The sequence below is a fragment of the Lytechinus variegatus genome, chromosome 11 (genome assembly GCF_018143015.1).
Source record: "Lytechinus variegatus isolate NC3 chromosome 11, Lvar_3.0, whole genome shotgun sequence".
Lineage (NCBI taxonomy): Eukaryota > Metazoa > Echinodermata > Echinoidea > Temnopleuroida > Toxopneustidae > Lytechinus > Lytechinus variegatus.
Genome location: NC_054750.1, coordinates 9,472,680 through 9,486,943, shown reverse-complemented (window position 1 = coordinate 9,486,943; position 14,264 = coordinate 9,472,680). Strand labels below are relative to the sequence as shown.

Below are 14,264 nucleotides of genomic sequence, written 5' to 3'. Positions count from 1 at the left end.
AGTCGGGCCACCAAAATTTTGTAAAAGCCAACACTTGGTGGCCCGGTTGGGCTACCAAAGTTTTGATAAATTGTAATGTTTTCTATTGTTTTAGGGCCACCAAAAATATGAAATTGATGATTTTGGTAGATTGTTTGGGCCACCAAGAAAAAAAGTTAGTGTGGAGCCTTGGATATGGGTAAGAATCAACATCTATTCTCACTAATGTCAGTTGAACAAGTGAGGGCTACCCCAAAACTAGCCATGTGATGTGCATAACATTCTTTCATATTTATTAATGCACACAGGAGTAGACATTATGCACAGACCTAATTCATGTAATGCACACATACAGCTGGGGCCCGTTGCAGAAAGAGTTGCAATCAAACGCAACTCTAAAAAATCACGAGCAACTTGATTTTTAACCAATCAACAGCGCGCATTTTTGACTTGCGACTGATTTTTTTACTTGCGTTTAAACGCAACTCTTTCTGCAAAGGGCCCCAGGTATGTCAGTCAAAGCTAAAGCAATATTCAAAGTTTTGTGGTTTGCATGTGGCTAGTATCAAAATCAACACAACATCAAAACCTGGACCATCTTCTTACGAGTTGCAAGTGAACCATCAACCATAGCTATGGAAAGCCAGCAATGTCAACATCTAGAATTCACACTGTTAACAGAAAATTTCATGCATTGTTCCAATATCAGGTGGTAGACCTGGGGCCCGTTGCAGAAAGAGTTGCAATCAAACGCAACTCTAAAAATCATGCGAAACTTGATTTCCAACCAATCAACAGCGCGCATTTGGGACTTGCGATTTATTTTTTTACTTGCGTTTAAACGCAACTCTTTCTGCAACAGACCCCAGTACATAGAGGGCTTTACTTAGACACTTGTGAGAAGTACTGCATAGTTTCTCAATCATGCTGCAGAATCATAAAATGAAAAAAAAAAAGAAGTTACTGGTACCAGCACATATATTCTAAGCCAAAATTATTTTCATCATACTGTATCATGACTGAGAGAAATACAATAAATGTAATTATTGGAACACAATTCTACCAATTTTGCAACAAACCAATACAGCTTGATATGAGTATGCCAAATAAAAGTTTTTTTTTCAAAACGGAAATAAAGTCATTTTAAAATAATAGCATGTAGTAAACAGAAGACAAATAAAATGGCAAATAAGGTAAGACAGCATCAACAGATGGGGCAACAGTTCCTCTCTTTCCGTGTTCTCCTGAAGTGTATGGATAAAGCTGTCATTTCAGTAAAAAAGTTGAAGGCAAATTTGTGTACTATGGATCTCTAAGTACAGTCATCCAACTTTAGAACTTATGCCTTTTACCTAACAGAGCAAATAATCTAATAAAGGCCACAGTAGGATCCATGCACATCGCTCTTCCAATGTGTGTTTTCTTCAATACATCTGACAATCCGCACCAAATTCAAATATTCCAGCGATGACATTTAATAGAGTTTAATCTGGCAAAGTTACTTGCTGTAGAGAAACCTCCAATAAGAAGCTTTCATACGATCCCACATAGCGCCTGGTGAATCCATAGCAGGCCTAACATCAAGGATAGCAAATTCAAATGTCTTCTTATCCACCGTACCTCCGTCGTAATAGTCAATGATGTATCGCACCTTTTTACCGCACCTATCGACGATCCAGTCGTGTCTATCAAACGGTCGCTCGTATCTGGAATATGGATATAAAAGGAATGGTATGAAACTCTTGACCTTCTGATGTACAGGATCACAATGAATTCCCTTGGCCATAGCTCTCTAACCACTACCCCCCCCTCCAGATAACTAACCTGAAGACAATTATTCTCAAAGAAATCTCTCTCAACCTGTTAAGGCAGACAAGTGAGACAACCCCAAATATGATTACAACTTTTTTTTAAAGAATGAATTTCTGAGGAGATAATTCTCAAACCCTGTTCTCTTCACTATAACTATTAAATGTATAATATCATAAGATCAAAGGATGAAAAGTTATAATGAAATTATGTTCTAACCCCTTGTCAGATTTTCAAACTATGTACAAAAAGTGAATTATCAGCATGTCATGACAGAGGGCAGTTTAGTCTAGGAGCCAGGGGGCTTTATTCAGAATTTTTGGTGGGGAAGGTTTGACAAGCTTATCCGGGGTAAAATTGTGCGCTGATTCCAAAAATGCCACTCTTATTGACCGTACTCACGCCATTTTGGTCATTTTGGCCAAATTTTGGCCAAAAATGACCATTTTGACCACTCTTTGGAAAATGGTCCCTTAACAGACTGCCTTTGTAGCCACATGCAATTAAAAGTGTCTATCTTAGGTAGAAATGCACACAGATTCCAGATAAAGTGCTTTCATTTGCCAAAATCACAATAGCAGTGGTCATTTTGGCCATAATTTGGCCAAAAATGACAATTTTCATGATTTTTTGGCCGAAATGTGTTACAAATATTGATCAGAGCTTCGACTGGATGTTTTTAGAAATCCACATTTATTTTCAAAATGTGCGCTGGATCATAACCATCAACCTCATGTAATTTATTCCATCAGTTTTTACCTATGAGGGTCATTTTGGGTACTTTAGACATAACTGACCATTCGCGCAATTTGCATTATTAACCCTTCAAATAGGCAGGAAATTGAGGTCTTCAGCATGTTTTTTCTTATTCCCTTATAAAATGAGAATGCATTTAAATGTCCTTCATGTGTAAAATTTTATGCTGATTCCAAATATATCAGTCTAAATGACCCTATTTAACAGTTTGAGGTCATTTTGGCCACTTATGACCCTTAAAATGACCAATGACATCAGTTCAATTTATCCAAAAATACTTTGAATGTTACCAGAATCGTTACAAGGGCATACTGTGACACCTAACATTGGTGTATTAATCCTTGAAATTGAGCATCCCCAAAGTTGACTACCTTGGTCATTTTGGCCACCTTGACCCCCCGGCCAGCCCTGCTCATTGTGTATGTTAATTCAGGTGATATCGAACATGGTGAGGAGAAATTTTGGATTGCGTTAATATTAGCATCAATTATTGTTAAATGGGGAAGTTTGAAAGCTTCTTGGTGGAAATCAATGAAATTATTCCACACAGACCATAACTATTGGACCCTGTGGTCATTTTGACCACGTTTCCCTCAATATTGACCAGTGACCATGGATCCTAGGAATCTCCAATTAGTGGAGAGATCAGCTAAGAGAGAGACCTTGCATGCTTTGATGAGTCAAAAAGGGCTCAAATGCTGGTCAGTATCATTATCAGCACGAGCTACCAATAATCGGTGAAGAGTGTCATAATTGTGATAAAATCCTTTACATCGTGCATACATAAGGTTGTTTGACCATGGCACTGTGGTCATTTACATGATTTTAGCCACCATGACCACACAGTAAATGTTTATGGAAACCTCACATATATGGGGCAGTAAATTCGCACAATTTGCATTATTAGCTGTTCAAATAGGCATGAAATTGAGGTCTTCAGCATGTTTTTTTCTTCATCCCTGATAAAATGAGATTGCATTTAAATGTCCTTCAAGTGTAAAATTTTATGCTGATTCCAAATATATCATTCATAATAACCCTATTTAATAGCTTGTGGTAATTTTGACCACTTATGGCCTTTTCAATGGCCAATGACATCAGTTCATTTTACCCCCAAATACTTCGAACGTTACCAGAACCATTACAAGGTGTGCTGCGACACCTAACATTGGTGTGTTAATCCTTTAAATTGGCAATCTCACAAAGTATTTTGACCTTGTGTAATTTATTCCATCAGTTTTGACCTATGAGGGTCATTTGGGGTACTTTATACATAACTGACCCTTTACGAAGTTTCGCATAATAAAGTGCACATATACATGTAGGCAGGAATTTGAGGTCTCATAGCGTGTTTTTTCTTCTTCCCAATATAAAATGCAAATGCGTTCGAAAATCCACCTTGTGTAGAATTTTATGCAGATTCCAAATATATCAGTCTTATTGACCCTATTCAATAGCTTATGGTTATTTTGGTCACTAATGGCCCTAAAAATGACCAATGACATTAAATCATTTTACCCCCAAATACTTCGAACGTTACCAGAATCGTTACAAGGGTGTGTTGCGACACCTAACATTGGGGTGTGTTAATCCTTTAAATTGAACATCTCAAAATTATTTTGACCTCATTTCATCAGTTTTGACCTATGAGGGTCATTTTTGGTACTTTAGACATCACTGACCATTCGCACATAGGCAGAAATTTGAGGTCTTCAGTGTGTTTTATCTTCTTCCCTTATAAAATGGGAATACATTTAAATGTCCATCTTGTATAGAATATTATGCTGATTCTAAATATATCAGTCTTAATGACCCTATTGAACACCTAATGGTCATTTTGGCCACTTATGGCCATAAAAATGACCAATAACATGAGTTCAATTTATCCAAAATACCTCAATGTTACCAGAATCGTTACCAGGATGTGCTGTGACATCAAACATTGGTGTATTAATCCTTTAAAATGAACATTTCAAAAGTATTTTGACCTCATGTAATTTATATCATTAGTTTTGACTTTTGACCATTTTGGGTAACTGACCATTCGTACAATTTTGCATAATAACTGTGCAAATCGGCAGGAATTTGAGGTGTTCAGTGTGCTTTATCTTCCTCCTTTATAAAATGGGAATGATGCATATGTCGTTCTTGTGTAGAATTTCAAGCTGATTCCCAATATGTCAGTCTTAATGACCCCATTCAACAGATTATGGTCATTTCGGCCACTTTTTGGCCCCAAATGACCAATACCATCTGTTCAATACTTCAGTTTATCCAAAAGTACTTTGAATGTTACTATAATCGTTACAAGGGTGTGCTGTGACACCTAACACTGGTGTATTAATCATTTAAATTGAGTGTCCCAAAAATATTTTTGACAACCTTGGTCATTTTGGCCAGATTGTCCCCTGCCCAATGTGTATACTAAATTAGCCTATAGTGAACATAGTGAGGAGACAATTCAGGATTGTGTTAATATTAGCATCAATTATTGTTAAATTGGAAAAGTTTGAAAGCTTTGGGGTGAAAATCAATGCAAGGATTTCATATAAATCAGTGTTATTGGCCGAACTATTGGACTTTGTGGTAATTTTGATCACCTTTCCTCAATAATTTCTCGTCACCACACATTATTTGATTTAAAAAGAGCTCAAATGATGCTTAATATTATTTTCAGCTTGAGCTACTACACCAATAATCAAGAGTTTAATGAATGTGATAAAAACCTTTACATCAAGTACACATAAGGTTGTTTGACCATGCACTTTGGTCATTTTCATGATTTTATGCACATTAACCATTTTGTAATTCATGGAAACGAATTCAAGAATGATGTTAGATAAGACATATTACAAAAACTTTTTGCACCATATTAATACAATACTACTTAGTGGTCATTTCAATGTATTCCAATGTTCTTGCTCTATATTTTTGTAAGATTTGTTGTATCAATCATAATAAATGACAAATTATTTAATTCAATATGATATTACTAATAGTACATAATCAAAATGTGACCACTTTGGCCACTTTGACCGTTTATCCAATGTGTGAATTTTGAAATAAAATTGACTTAGCAGCAATTGTAGGTCTATGAACATGATGAAATGCGTAATCCCTTTTCATGGGAAATATTAAAGGCTCACCTTGAGTAAAAATTGTGCCAAATATCATGTGACTGTCTACTGTGGCCCCTTTGATCACTGTATGTTCCTAAATAGCCAGAATTATTTTCCTTCTTTAAAGTCAAATTGTACTGAGAATCATTACAAAGCAAAATAGGTCACAGTGAAGTTCACAAAGAGTTTTAACTATCATTCATTTTTACAATCTTTGTTTTTTCTTGTACAGTGATTCACAAAGCTCACATTGGCATGATTGGTGAGCAGCAAACTTACCCTTAATTCTTTTGAAGACGTACTGGGTAATGAAATACATTCTCTATATGAAATTATTCTCTGTGCCGAATTTTGGTCACTCTTTAACAATTTAGGGCAAGTTTTCCACTTTCAACTTTACCAATCATGCCAATGTGAGGTTTGTGAAACATTACACAAAATGGCAAAGGTAATAAAAATGCACCATGGTTAAATCTATTCGTGAAATCCACTTTGACCAATAGCTTTGTAATGACGCACCTTTGAGTTCAGGATTAGTGCCTTCCTCTAGAATATAGTTATCTGTATAATTTAAATAAAAAATGAGGGAATGATGTTATGGCTACTCAATGACCACACAATGACCAAATGGTGAGGTATTTGGCACAATTTTTTTTTACTCAAGGTGAGCTTTTAATATTTCCAATCGAAAGGGATTGAACGCATTTCCACAATTGCTCCTGTCATGTTTATTTACAAAAGTCATACATGCGATAGTCAAAATGGCCAAATTGGTTTCAAAATTTTGATAATGTGCTATTAGTCATATCATATTGAAATCAATAATTGATAAAATACATCTTATTAACAATACTGAGCGACAACTACATTTGAATCCTCTTTGATACATGCAAATGTGATTGGTCATTGTCGGGACCAAAAGCGACCAAAATGACCACTAGCTCATAAATGGTCATTAAGACTAACATAAATTATTTGGAATCATTAATCTACATTAATATAGAAAAGTGTCTTAAAATAACATGTAAATGATGCTAAAGTGTCTCATTCCTGAATTTACTGCCCCATATATGTGAGGTTTCCATAAACATTTACTGTGTGGTCATGGTGGCTAAAATCATGTAAATGACCACAGTGCCATGGTCAAACAACCTTATGTATGCACGATGTAAAGGATTTTATCACAATTATGACACTCTTCACCGATTATTGGTAGCTCGTGCTGATAATGATACTGACCAGCATTTGAGCCCTTTTTGACTCATCAAAGCATGCAAGGTCACTCTCTTAGCTGATGTCTCCACTAATTGGAGATTAGTAGGGTCCATGGTCACTGGACAATATTGAGGGAAACGTGGTCAAAATGACCACAGGGTCCAATAGTTATGGTCTGTGTGGAATAATTTCATTGATTTCCACCAAGAAGCTTTCAAACTTCCCCATTTAACAATAATTGATGCTAATATTAACGCAATCCAAAATTTCTCCTCACCATGTTCGATATCACCTGAATTAACATACACAATGAGCAGGGCTGGCCGGGGGGTCAAGGTGGCCAAAATGACCAAGGTAGTCAACTTTGGGGATGCTCAATTTTAAGGATTCATTCACCAGTGTTGGGTATTACAGCACACCCTTGTTAAGATTCTGGTAAAATTCGAAGTATTTCTGGATAAATTGAACTGATGTTATTGGCCATTTTATGTGCAGTTTATTATATGCAAAACTGCGTAAATGGTCAGTTGTGGCTAAAGTACGCCAAGTAACCCTCATAGGTCAAAACTGATGGAATAAACTGCATTAGGTCAAAATACTTTTGAGATGTTCAATTTCAAGGATTAATACACCAATGTTAGGTGTCACAGTATGCCCTTGTAACGATTCTGGTAACATTCAAAGTATTTTTGGATAAATTGAACTGATGTCATTGGTCATTTTAAGGGTCATAAGTGGCCAAAATGACCTCAAACTGTTAAATAGGGTCATTTAGACTTATATATTTGGAATCAGCATAAAATTTTACACATGAAGGACATTTTAATGCATTCTCATTTTATAAGGGAATAAGAAAAACCATGCTGAAGGCCTCAATTTCCTGCCTATTTGAAAGGTTAATAATGCAAATTGAGCGAATGGTCAGTTATGTCTAAAGTACCCAAAATGACCCTCATAGGTAAAAACTGATGAAATAAATTACATGGGGTTGATGGTTATGATCCAGCGCACATTTTGAAAATAAATGTGGATTTCTAAAGACATCCAGTCGAAGCTCTGATCAATATTTGTAACACATTTCGGCCAAAAAATCATGAAAATTGTCATTTTTGGCCAAATTATGGCCAAAATGACCACTGCTATTGTGATTTTGGCAAATGAAAGCACTTTATCTGGAATCTGTGTGCATTTCTACCTAAGATAGACACTTTTAATTGCATGTGGCTACAAAGGCAGTCTGTTAAGGGACCATTTTCCAAAGAGTGGTCAAAATGGTCATTTTTGGCCAAAATTTGGCCAAAATGACCAAAATGGCGTGAGTACGGTCAATAAGAGTGGCATTTTTGGAATCAACGCACAATTTTACCCCGGATAAGCTTGTCAAACCTTCCCCACCAAAAATTCTGAATAAAGCCCCCTGGCTCCTAGACTAGTTGCAGAGTAACTACAAACTTCATGGTGGGTCAAATTGTCACACTCAAGGAGAGCCTTTCATGACAAGTTTTGTCAGTGATAATCACTGAAAACTGTAAAAAGCTACAGAAAATCCTCGCATCTGATTGGCTAAGAGCAATTAAATCAGGTAAAAATCACTCACAAAACTTTTCATGAAATACTTCCCCGTTGGTTAGTGGTTAAAGAGCACTTAGTCCCGGTCTCTGTAACATGAATCTAAGTGATTGAGCATTGGCTGATATTTATGATTGATCATATATAAGCAATGCAATCAGTTGTAGTAATCATCCCCAAGATCAATTGGTAAGTTTTGTGATACAGGGCCCTCGTAAATTAAATATCAATACACAAACTTACCCCATCCAGCATCTCATCTTAGCTCGGGGTGAAAGATCATTGTAACGTCCACCAAAACTTGCCAGTTTAGGACAGGGGCATTCTCTGAAAAAAAAATATAGAGCATAAATTTTCTTTCAATAATGATTTTTTTTAATCACGAGTTGTTCTCAATAAAAAGGACAAATGAACTCAAGTTTTGCTCTGAAGGAAATTGTAAAAAGCCCTGTGAAAACAATATTAGACCATTTTATAATAGTGTGGTAAAATGAAACTTCTTCCCCATATTGTATTTCAAAAGCACTTGACATTGATTTTATAAAGAATAACTACCTTTGGAAGTCAGATTTGTGTGCAAGAATTCCTCCCTCAGTTTTTATTTCCCGTGTCGATCATCCTCCATAAAAATTTATACGCAAATCTATCGCTAAACCGCCACAAGGTGGCGCTGTGATTGAGTCTGCTCTATTTAGATATGCAGGGCAATGGCTTACTATCGCTTGTTGCAATACCACATAGCTTACTCTATTGCTCAAAATTAACCTTATCATTATTATCCGACCATCTGAGCAATATTTCTGAGTTTTTAGTTCATTTTTAAACGCTAATTTAATAACAAAATTCCTGGTGTAACAGGGTAATTTGATGATTCAATACTTGACCCAAACTCCCAATGACATAAGAGAAGAGTCATTATACCCTGAATTATCATGATATTTTAAATCAAATTTGTTTAAAAAACGGAGTCTCATGAAAAAAAAATATAATTATTGCAAGCCTGATGATTGACAATAAATTCTGAAAGGGGTGTGATAACACTCACTTGGCATGCATTGCCTCCCACTTAAGCACCTCCTTCCAAGCTTGTTCATTGTTAGCATTATGGATATTGATGATGTTATGCATATCCTCCTGCTGTATTTCATCTGACTGCCACCTCCATCCTTTCCTTAACATGGCATTCCAGAACATCTGTTGAGATGGGTACACCCAATTCTCATCCTTTCCTGCCCGAGGGATGCTGGAGGTCTGTCGATCAGTGGAGAGGCTGAACGGCTGGTCTGGGGCAGGTCTTTGATTTGGAGGAGGCATCTATGGACATTTTGAAAATGAAGAAAATCTTACTTGATTTATTCCTTTAAGCATTATTCTTGTCATGATTCATGTAGGGATGCAAAGTCCTCTCAAAAGTACACTTCAATGAACTTCATTTCAATAAAAAACAGTCCTATATTAACTCTTTGCACATTAAAATAACGCTAAGGAAATATTTCTAATTTTCAAAATTCTGTTGAAAAACCCACCTTCCTAATTGCATAAGTGATACCTTCTTCTATGTACATGATGTTTCATGCATCACAGCCATTTATTACATGTAAATTGTACCTTCACAAGTACAATAGTGAAGTGCAATTATAACAATTGTTATCCTAAATTCCTAAGCATTGAACATCTAGTTTTTTACAGACATCCTTTCTGATGACAGCTTTTAATATTTCTTGAACAGAGCAAGTTAATATTTTACAGCCTCAAGTGCTGCAAAGAAAATGAATTAACAAATTAACCAATGCTTTACTGGAACCGGGTGACACTTGCACAGAGTCTAGATGAGATGAATGAAATCAGTAGTCAATAGATTACACATTCTTACCCTGTTTGCTGGATTAATGTCATCGGTCTTGTTGTCTACAACCAATGTATTCGTTCCAGTCGACATTGGGCACTCACTGACCCATCCGTCCCCTGATCCAGTGGTTGCCTGACCGGTAGATGCATGCATGGGGCACTCAGGTGGGATGTCTGCAGCAGTCCCTTTAGCTGGTGCTGATGGAGATGTGTCTTTGTTGTGCATTGGACATTCTGCAGGAATGGCAGTGGTCTGTACTGTTAAAGAGTCACCCTGGTGCATGGGACATTCTGACGGTGGAGACGTAGCTCCAGCAGATGGAACACTCTGGACAGTAGCAGCCTGGACAGTCGGAGATGAGGATAAAGACCCTCCCATGATGTACTTAGTTGTCCTGGTTCACCTACGAGCAAGTGAAATTTGCAAAATAAAAAATACAAAAGAAATTGCAATGCAACTTTGCAATTTTGCAAAAGGGATTCCATGTTCCTCAGTTTACAGAATCTATCACAACTTGTACAGTCAATGGAGTTCCGGAGCGCACAGTGAATTTGCAAGAAATTGCCAAATCTCTATATTTCTCTAACGATACTTGAGCGATCCGATCACGAGCCAAGACCATTGCAAGTGCAGAATACGAGGCTGGATATATTCATTGTTATCAATACTAACAAATATTTTTCGGGCCAAATTATTTTTTGTCACAACATGATCCTGTGAACTGCGTGATGAACCAATAAGTAGTCTCCGAATCACTGCCGTGATCTGTGCAGAGCATGGCAATTTGTGCTACAGTCAATGGGCAACATTTCAATGTGAGGCCTATACTTTAATTTATTCAAATTATAGTGTTAGGGTTCAATATTGAATTTCATATTTTCTTTTTAGGAGCGAGTGTAGGTCTAAAATGATTTGTGTATTGATGTACTGAAGTGAAGGTACAAACCATTTTCAATATTGACAGAGAAAATGACATTTAATTGATTTTTTTTTACCATACGATATGTAGGAAAGCTGCACGCATATGACCTCAGAAATCAAATAATTATAATTCTAATACGGTAACTACCGGTATTTTATTCTTAAATGGATTTTTCTTAGTTTGTCAAACCTTCCATAATCATTATTTTTCTGCTATTTTAATCTTTAGGTAGGCTTACAATAATGAAATTTTAATCAGGCATAAGATCATTGGCCAATAAATATTACGAATTGTAAAATACTTGTTTCAGTCAATAAATATCATTCAGCACTTTTTAAATTTATCGACCGAAACAAGCATTTTACAATTCATATTTATCGGCTGATTCAAGTATTTTTAAAATCTAAGTTGGCAGCTCTACATGTGGTATCTTGTTATCGATAACAAGACTCCAAATGGCGACCTAAACAGACTGGGTAAGTAAACGCTCATGCTCTTATGTTTTTTTTTTCAAATTAAGTACTATTTATTTCATAAATATAAAAACGGGGGTTAATACTGTTTGGGCCCATTAACGTTAGTTTGGGCTCCAAACGTTAAAGAAAACATGTGATTTAGGTTTACTTTCACCATGAGAATATTATCCCTACACAGGGATAAATGACATAATGTTCCAGGCTTCATGAGTAAATAATTTTACTCCCCAGAACTAACCTCCAGGCCATCTCCACTCATTCAGTGAACAAGGTTATTATATTTAACCTCGTTCTCAGTTACATCTCCATGTGTGGCCAAATAAGGGTGGCAATTTTGGCTTATTTTCTCTTTTTCTATGGGACAAATGTTTGATTTTCTTACACTGTCGGTTTTCAAATACAGCTATTCCTTAGGCCCTATATAACTTTGCTCTTATGTAAATTTGATTCTTTGAATTATTTTTTGTTAATTAAAGGACAAGTTCACCCCAACAAAAAGTTGATTTGAAAAAAAGGAGAAAAATCCAACAAGCAAAACACTAAAAATTTCATCAAAATCGATATAAAATAAGAAAGTTATGACATTTTAAAGTTTCGCTTAATTTCACAAAGCACATCCTGGTCGGTATTCAAATTGGCAGACTGATGACGTCACCCACTCACAATTTTTTTGTTTTTTATTATATGAAATATGAAATAATCTATTTTTCTCCTCCTCGTCAAGTGAAACAAAGTTTTATTTCTCCCTGAACATGTGGAATTACCATTATTTTAACAGTTTGAGGTTAAGTTGGTCCTTATTGTCAAATTTATACAAATTGAAATATGTATAATTCAAACAATAAAAAACAAAAGAAATAGTGAGTGATGGACATCATCGACTCTCTCTTTTGCATATCGCTGAGTTGTGCATATCACTGTTTTGTGAAAAATAAGTGAAACTTAAGTGTCATAACTTTCTTATTTTACATTCGATTTCGATGAAATTTGCAGCGTTATGTTTGTTTGATTTTTCTCTATCGAATGAAATCAATGATTTTCTGGGGTGGATTTGACCTTTAAAAATAGAGATTGAAAAATGAAAATTTTGTTGCCATATTACTTTCCGCAAAATAGAGGGCGTTCACAAAAATATCCCCCAAATTCAAGTTTTTGAGCGCTCTGGCAGTAGAGGCGCACGGCCAATATTGGAGACTGTCTCCCATGAGAGAGATTATCTCCAATATCAGAGACTTCCATAAAGAATTTTGGTATCAAATTTCAGAGACAGTCTCCAGTTTTGGAGACCAATTTTCTTTGTTTACATTTGCTTAAAAAGGATTACCTTGGCGGCAAATAAAATGTGATAAGCAGATTCCTCATGAAATATTACTCCTTTTCACAGTCTACTTAAAAATTCACTGTCTACTTTTGTTTTTATAAGGATTTTTGTTGTCATCCACACACAAAACAAATAGGCTTCTGACCTCAGTGGGACAAAAGTTTGGGTGGAAAAATCATACTTTTGTGGGTGTTGTTTCTTTTGTTCTTTTGCAAAGCAAGTTTCCAATATGGGAGATTGTCTCCCTTATTGGAGAGTCTCCCATATTGGCCGTGCACCTCTACTGTCTGGTGAATACAAAAGTCAAAAATTATTCCCAAGTTACTCATGTCATGAAAAATCAATTGCAAAAAATGCAACTGTATGGAAATAAGTAATTTTGTTCACAAAAGTGATAGTTAAAGGTAAATGCTAGTTTTGGTAACGATATCAAAATGAGTTCGTACAGAATCCAATGAAATGACCACTAAAGTGTCTGTTTGTATAAATAAAACGCATGTGCCAAAGGATTCTGGAAGAAATTGTGCAATTGCTGAGAAATCAGCAAATAAGCACGGGATTTGGGTAGGGCGTCGGGCCCGACGCCCTAAGCAACATTGTCCCACGTGTGCTTATCTGTGTTGGGGATTTTCGGCGTGAACATTTTTCAGCGTAGATTTCAAGATTTCACAAAGTCCAGTTGATGTAACTGTACCAGATCTAGATCCTCGATGATATACTGGCAATTAAGCCTTTCTCATGAAATCAGTGTTAACTACAACTACCGGTACTGGAATTTCTCTTTAAATGATTTTTTTAAAGTGTGTGCTATGTACAGCATTGGCATACCATAGTCCATAGTCCTACCTGTACTATGTAGATTCCCCACAGGCAGGATGGTTGCAGTGAACAAGCATGACAAGTGGGCTATCTCTACCGCGAACAGAGCAGAGCACGGCCTTTGCATTCGGCGGGGTGGCAGCGGGAGCTCCCCGGCCCCGTGAGTTCTCCAGACCCAGTCACTACCGCCGGCTAGGCCTAGGGCTAGGCCCGGTGCAGTGAAAGCTCATTTGTTTTTGATTAATTATGTTATGATACTCACCCCTTAAGTCTCCTTATTTGTCAATATTCAGATCAATGAAGTGGGACGAAACGGTTTTTACTCTTTGCTGGTCTTGGATGATTGTATTAAACTTCAAATCGGCGATACATAATTTCAGACATGCATGCGGAGAAATTGTGTAACCTTTGATCGAATGAATGGACTGAT

At 36.4% G+C, this 14,264-nt stretch overlaps 1 protein-coding gene across 1 annotated transcript; it reads right to left on the bottom strand.

The window, feature by feature from the left end:
• Positions 1-815: 815 nt before the first annotated feature.
• LOC121423921 (holocytochrome c-type synthase-like) lies at positions 816-14,250 on the bottom strand. The gene is made up of 5 exons (XM_041619469.1): positions 14,097-14,250; positions 10,321-10,699; positions 9,493-9,761; positions 8,691-8,774; positions 816-1,685 (listed from the first exon to the last, which is right to left on the bottom strand). The coding sequence occupies exons 2-5, from the start codon at positions 10,672-10,674 to the stop codon at positions 1,478-1,480; spliced, it is 915 nt and encodes a 304-aa protein (XP_041475403.1). The 5' UTR covers positions 10,675-10,699; positions 14,097-14,250; the 3' UTR covers positions 816-1,477.
• Between the last annotated feature and the right edge of the window lie 14 nt (positions 14,251-14,264).

What these genes read in the sequence shown, in the direction of transcription:
- LOC121423921 (XM_041619469.1), bottom strand. Translation starts at nt 10,674, where the DNA reads ATGGGAGGGTCTTTATCCTCATCTCCGACTGTCCAGGCTGCTACTGTC. An exon ending in TGGGAGGCAATGCATGCCAA is followed by an intron (nt 8,775 to 9,492) that starts GTGAGTGTTATC and finishes TTTTTTTTTCAG; the next exon opens with AGAATGCCCCTGTCCTAAAC. An exon ending in AAGATGAGATGCTGGATGGG is followed by an intron (nt 1,686 to 8,690) that starts GTAAGTTTGTGT and finishes TCCATATTCCAG; the next exon opens with ATACGAGCGACCGTTTGATA.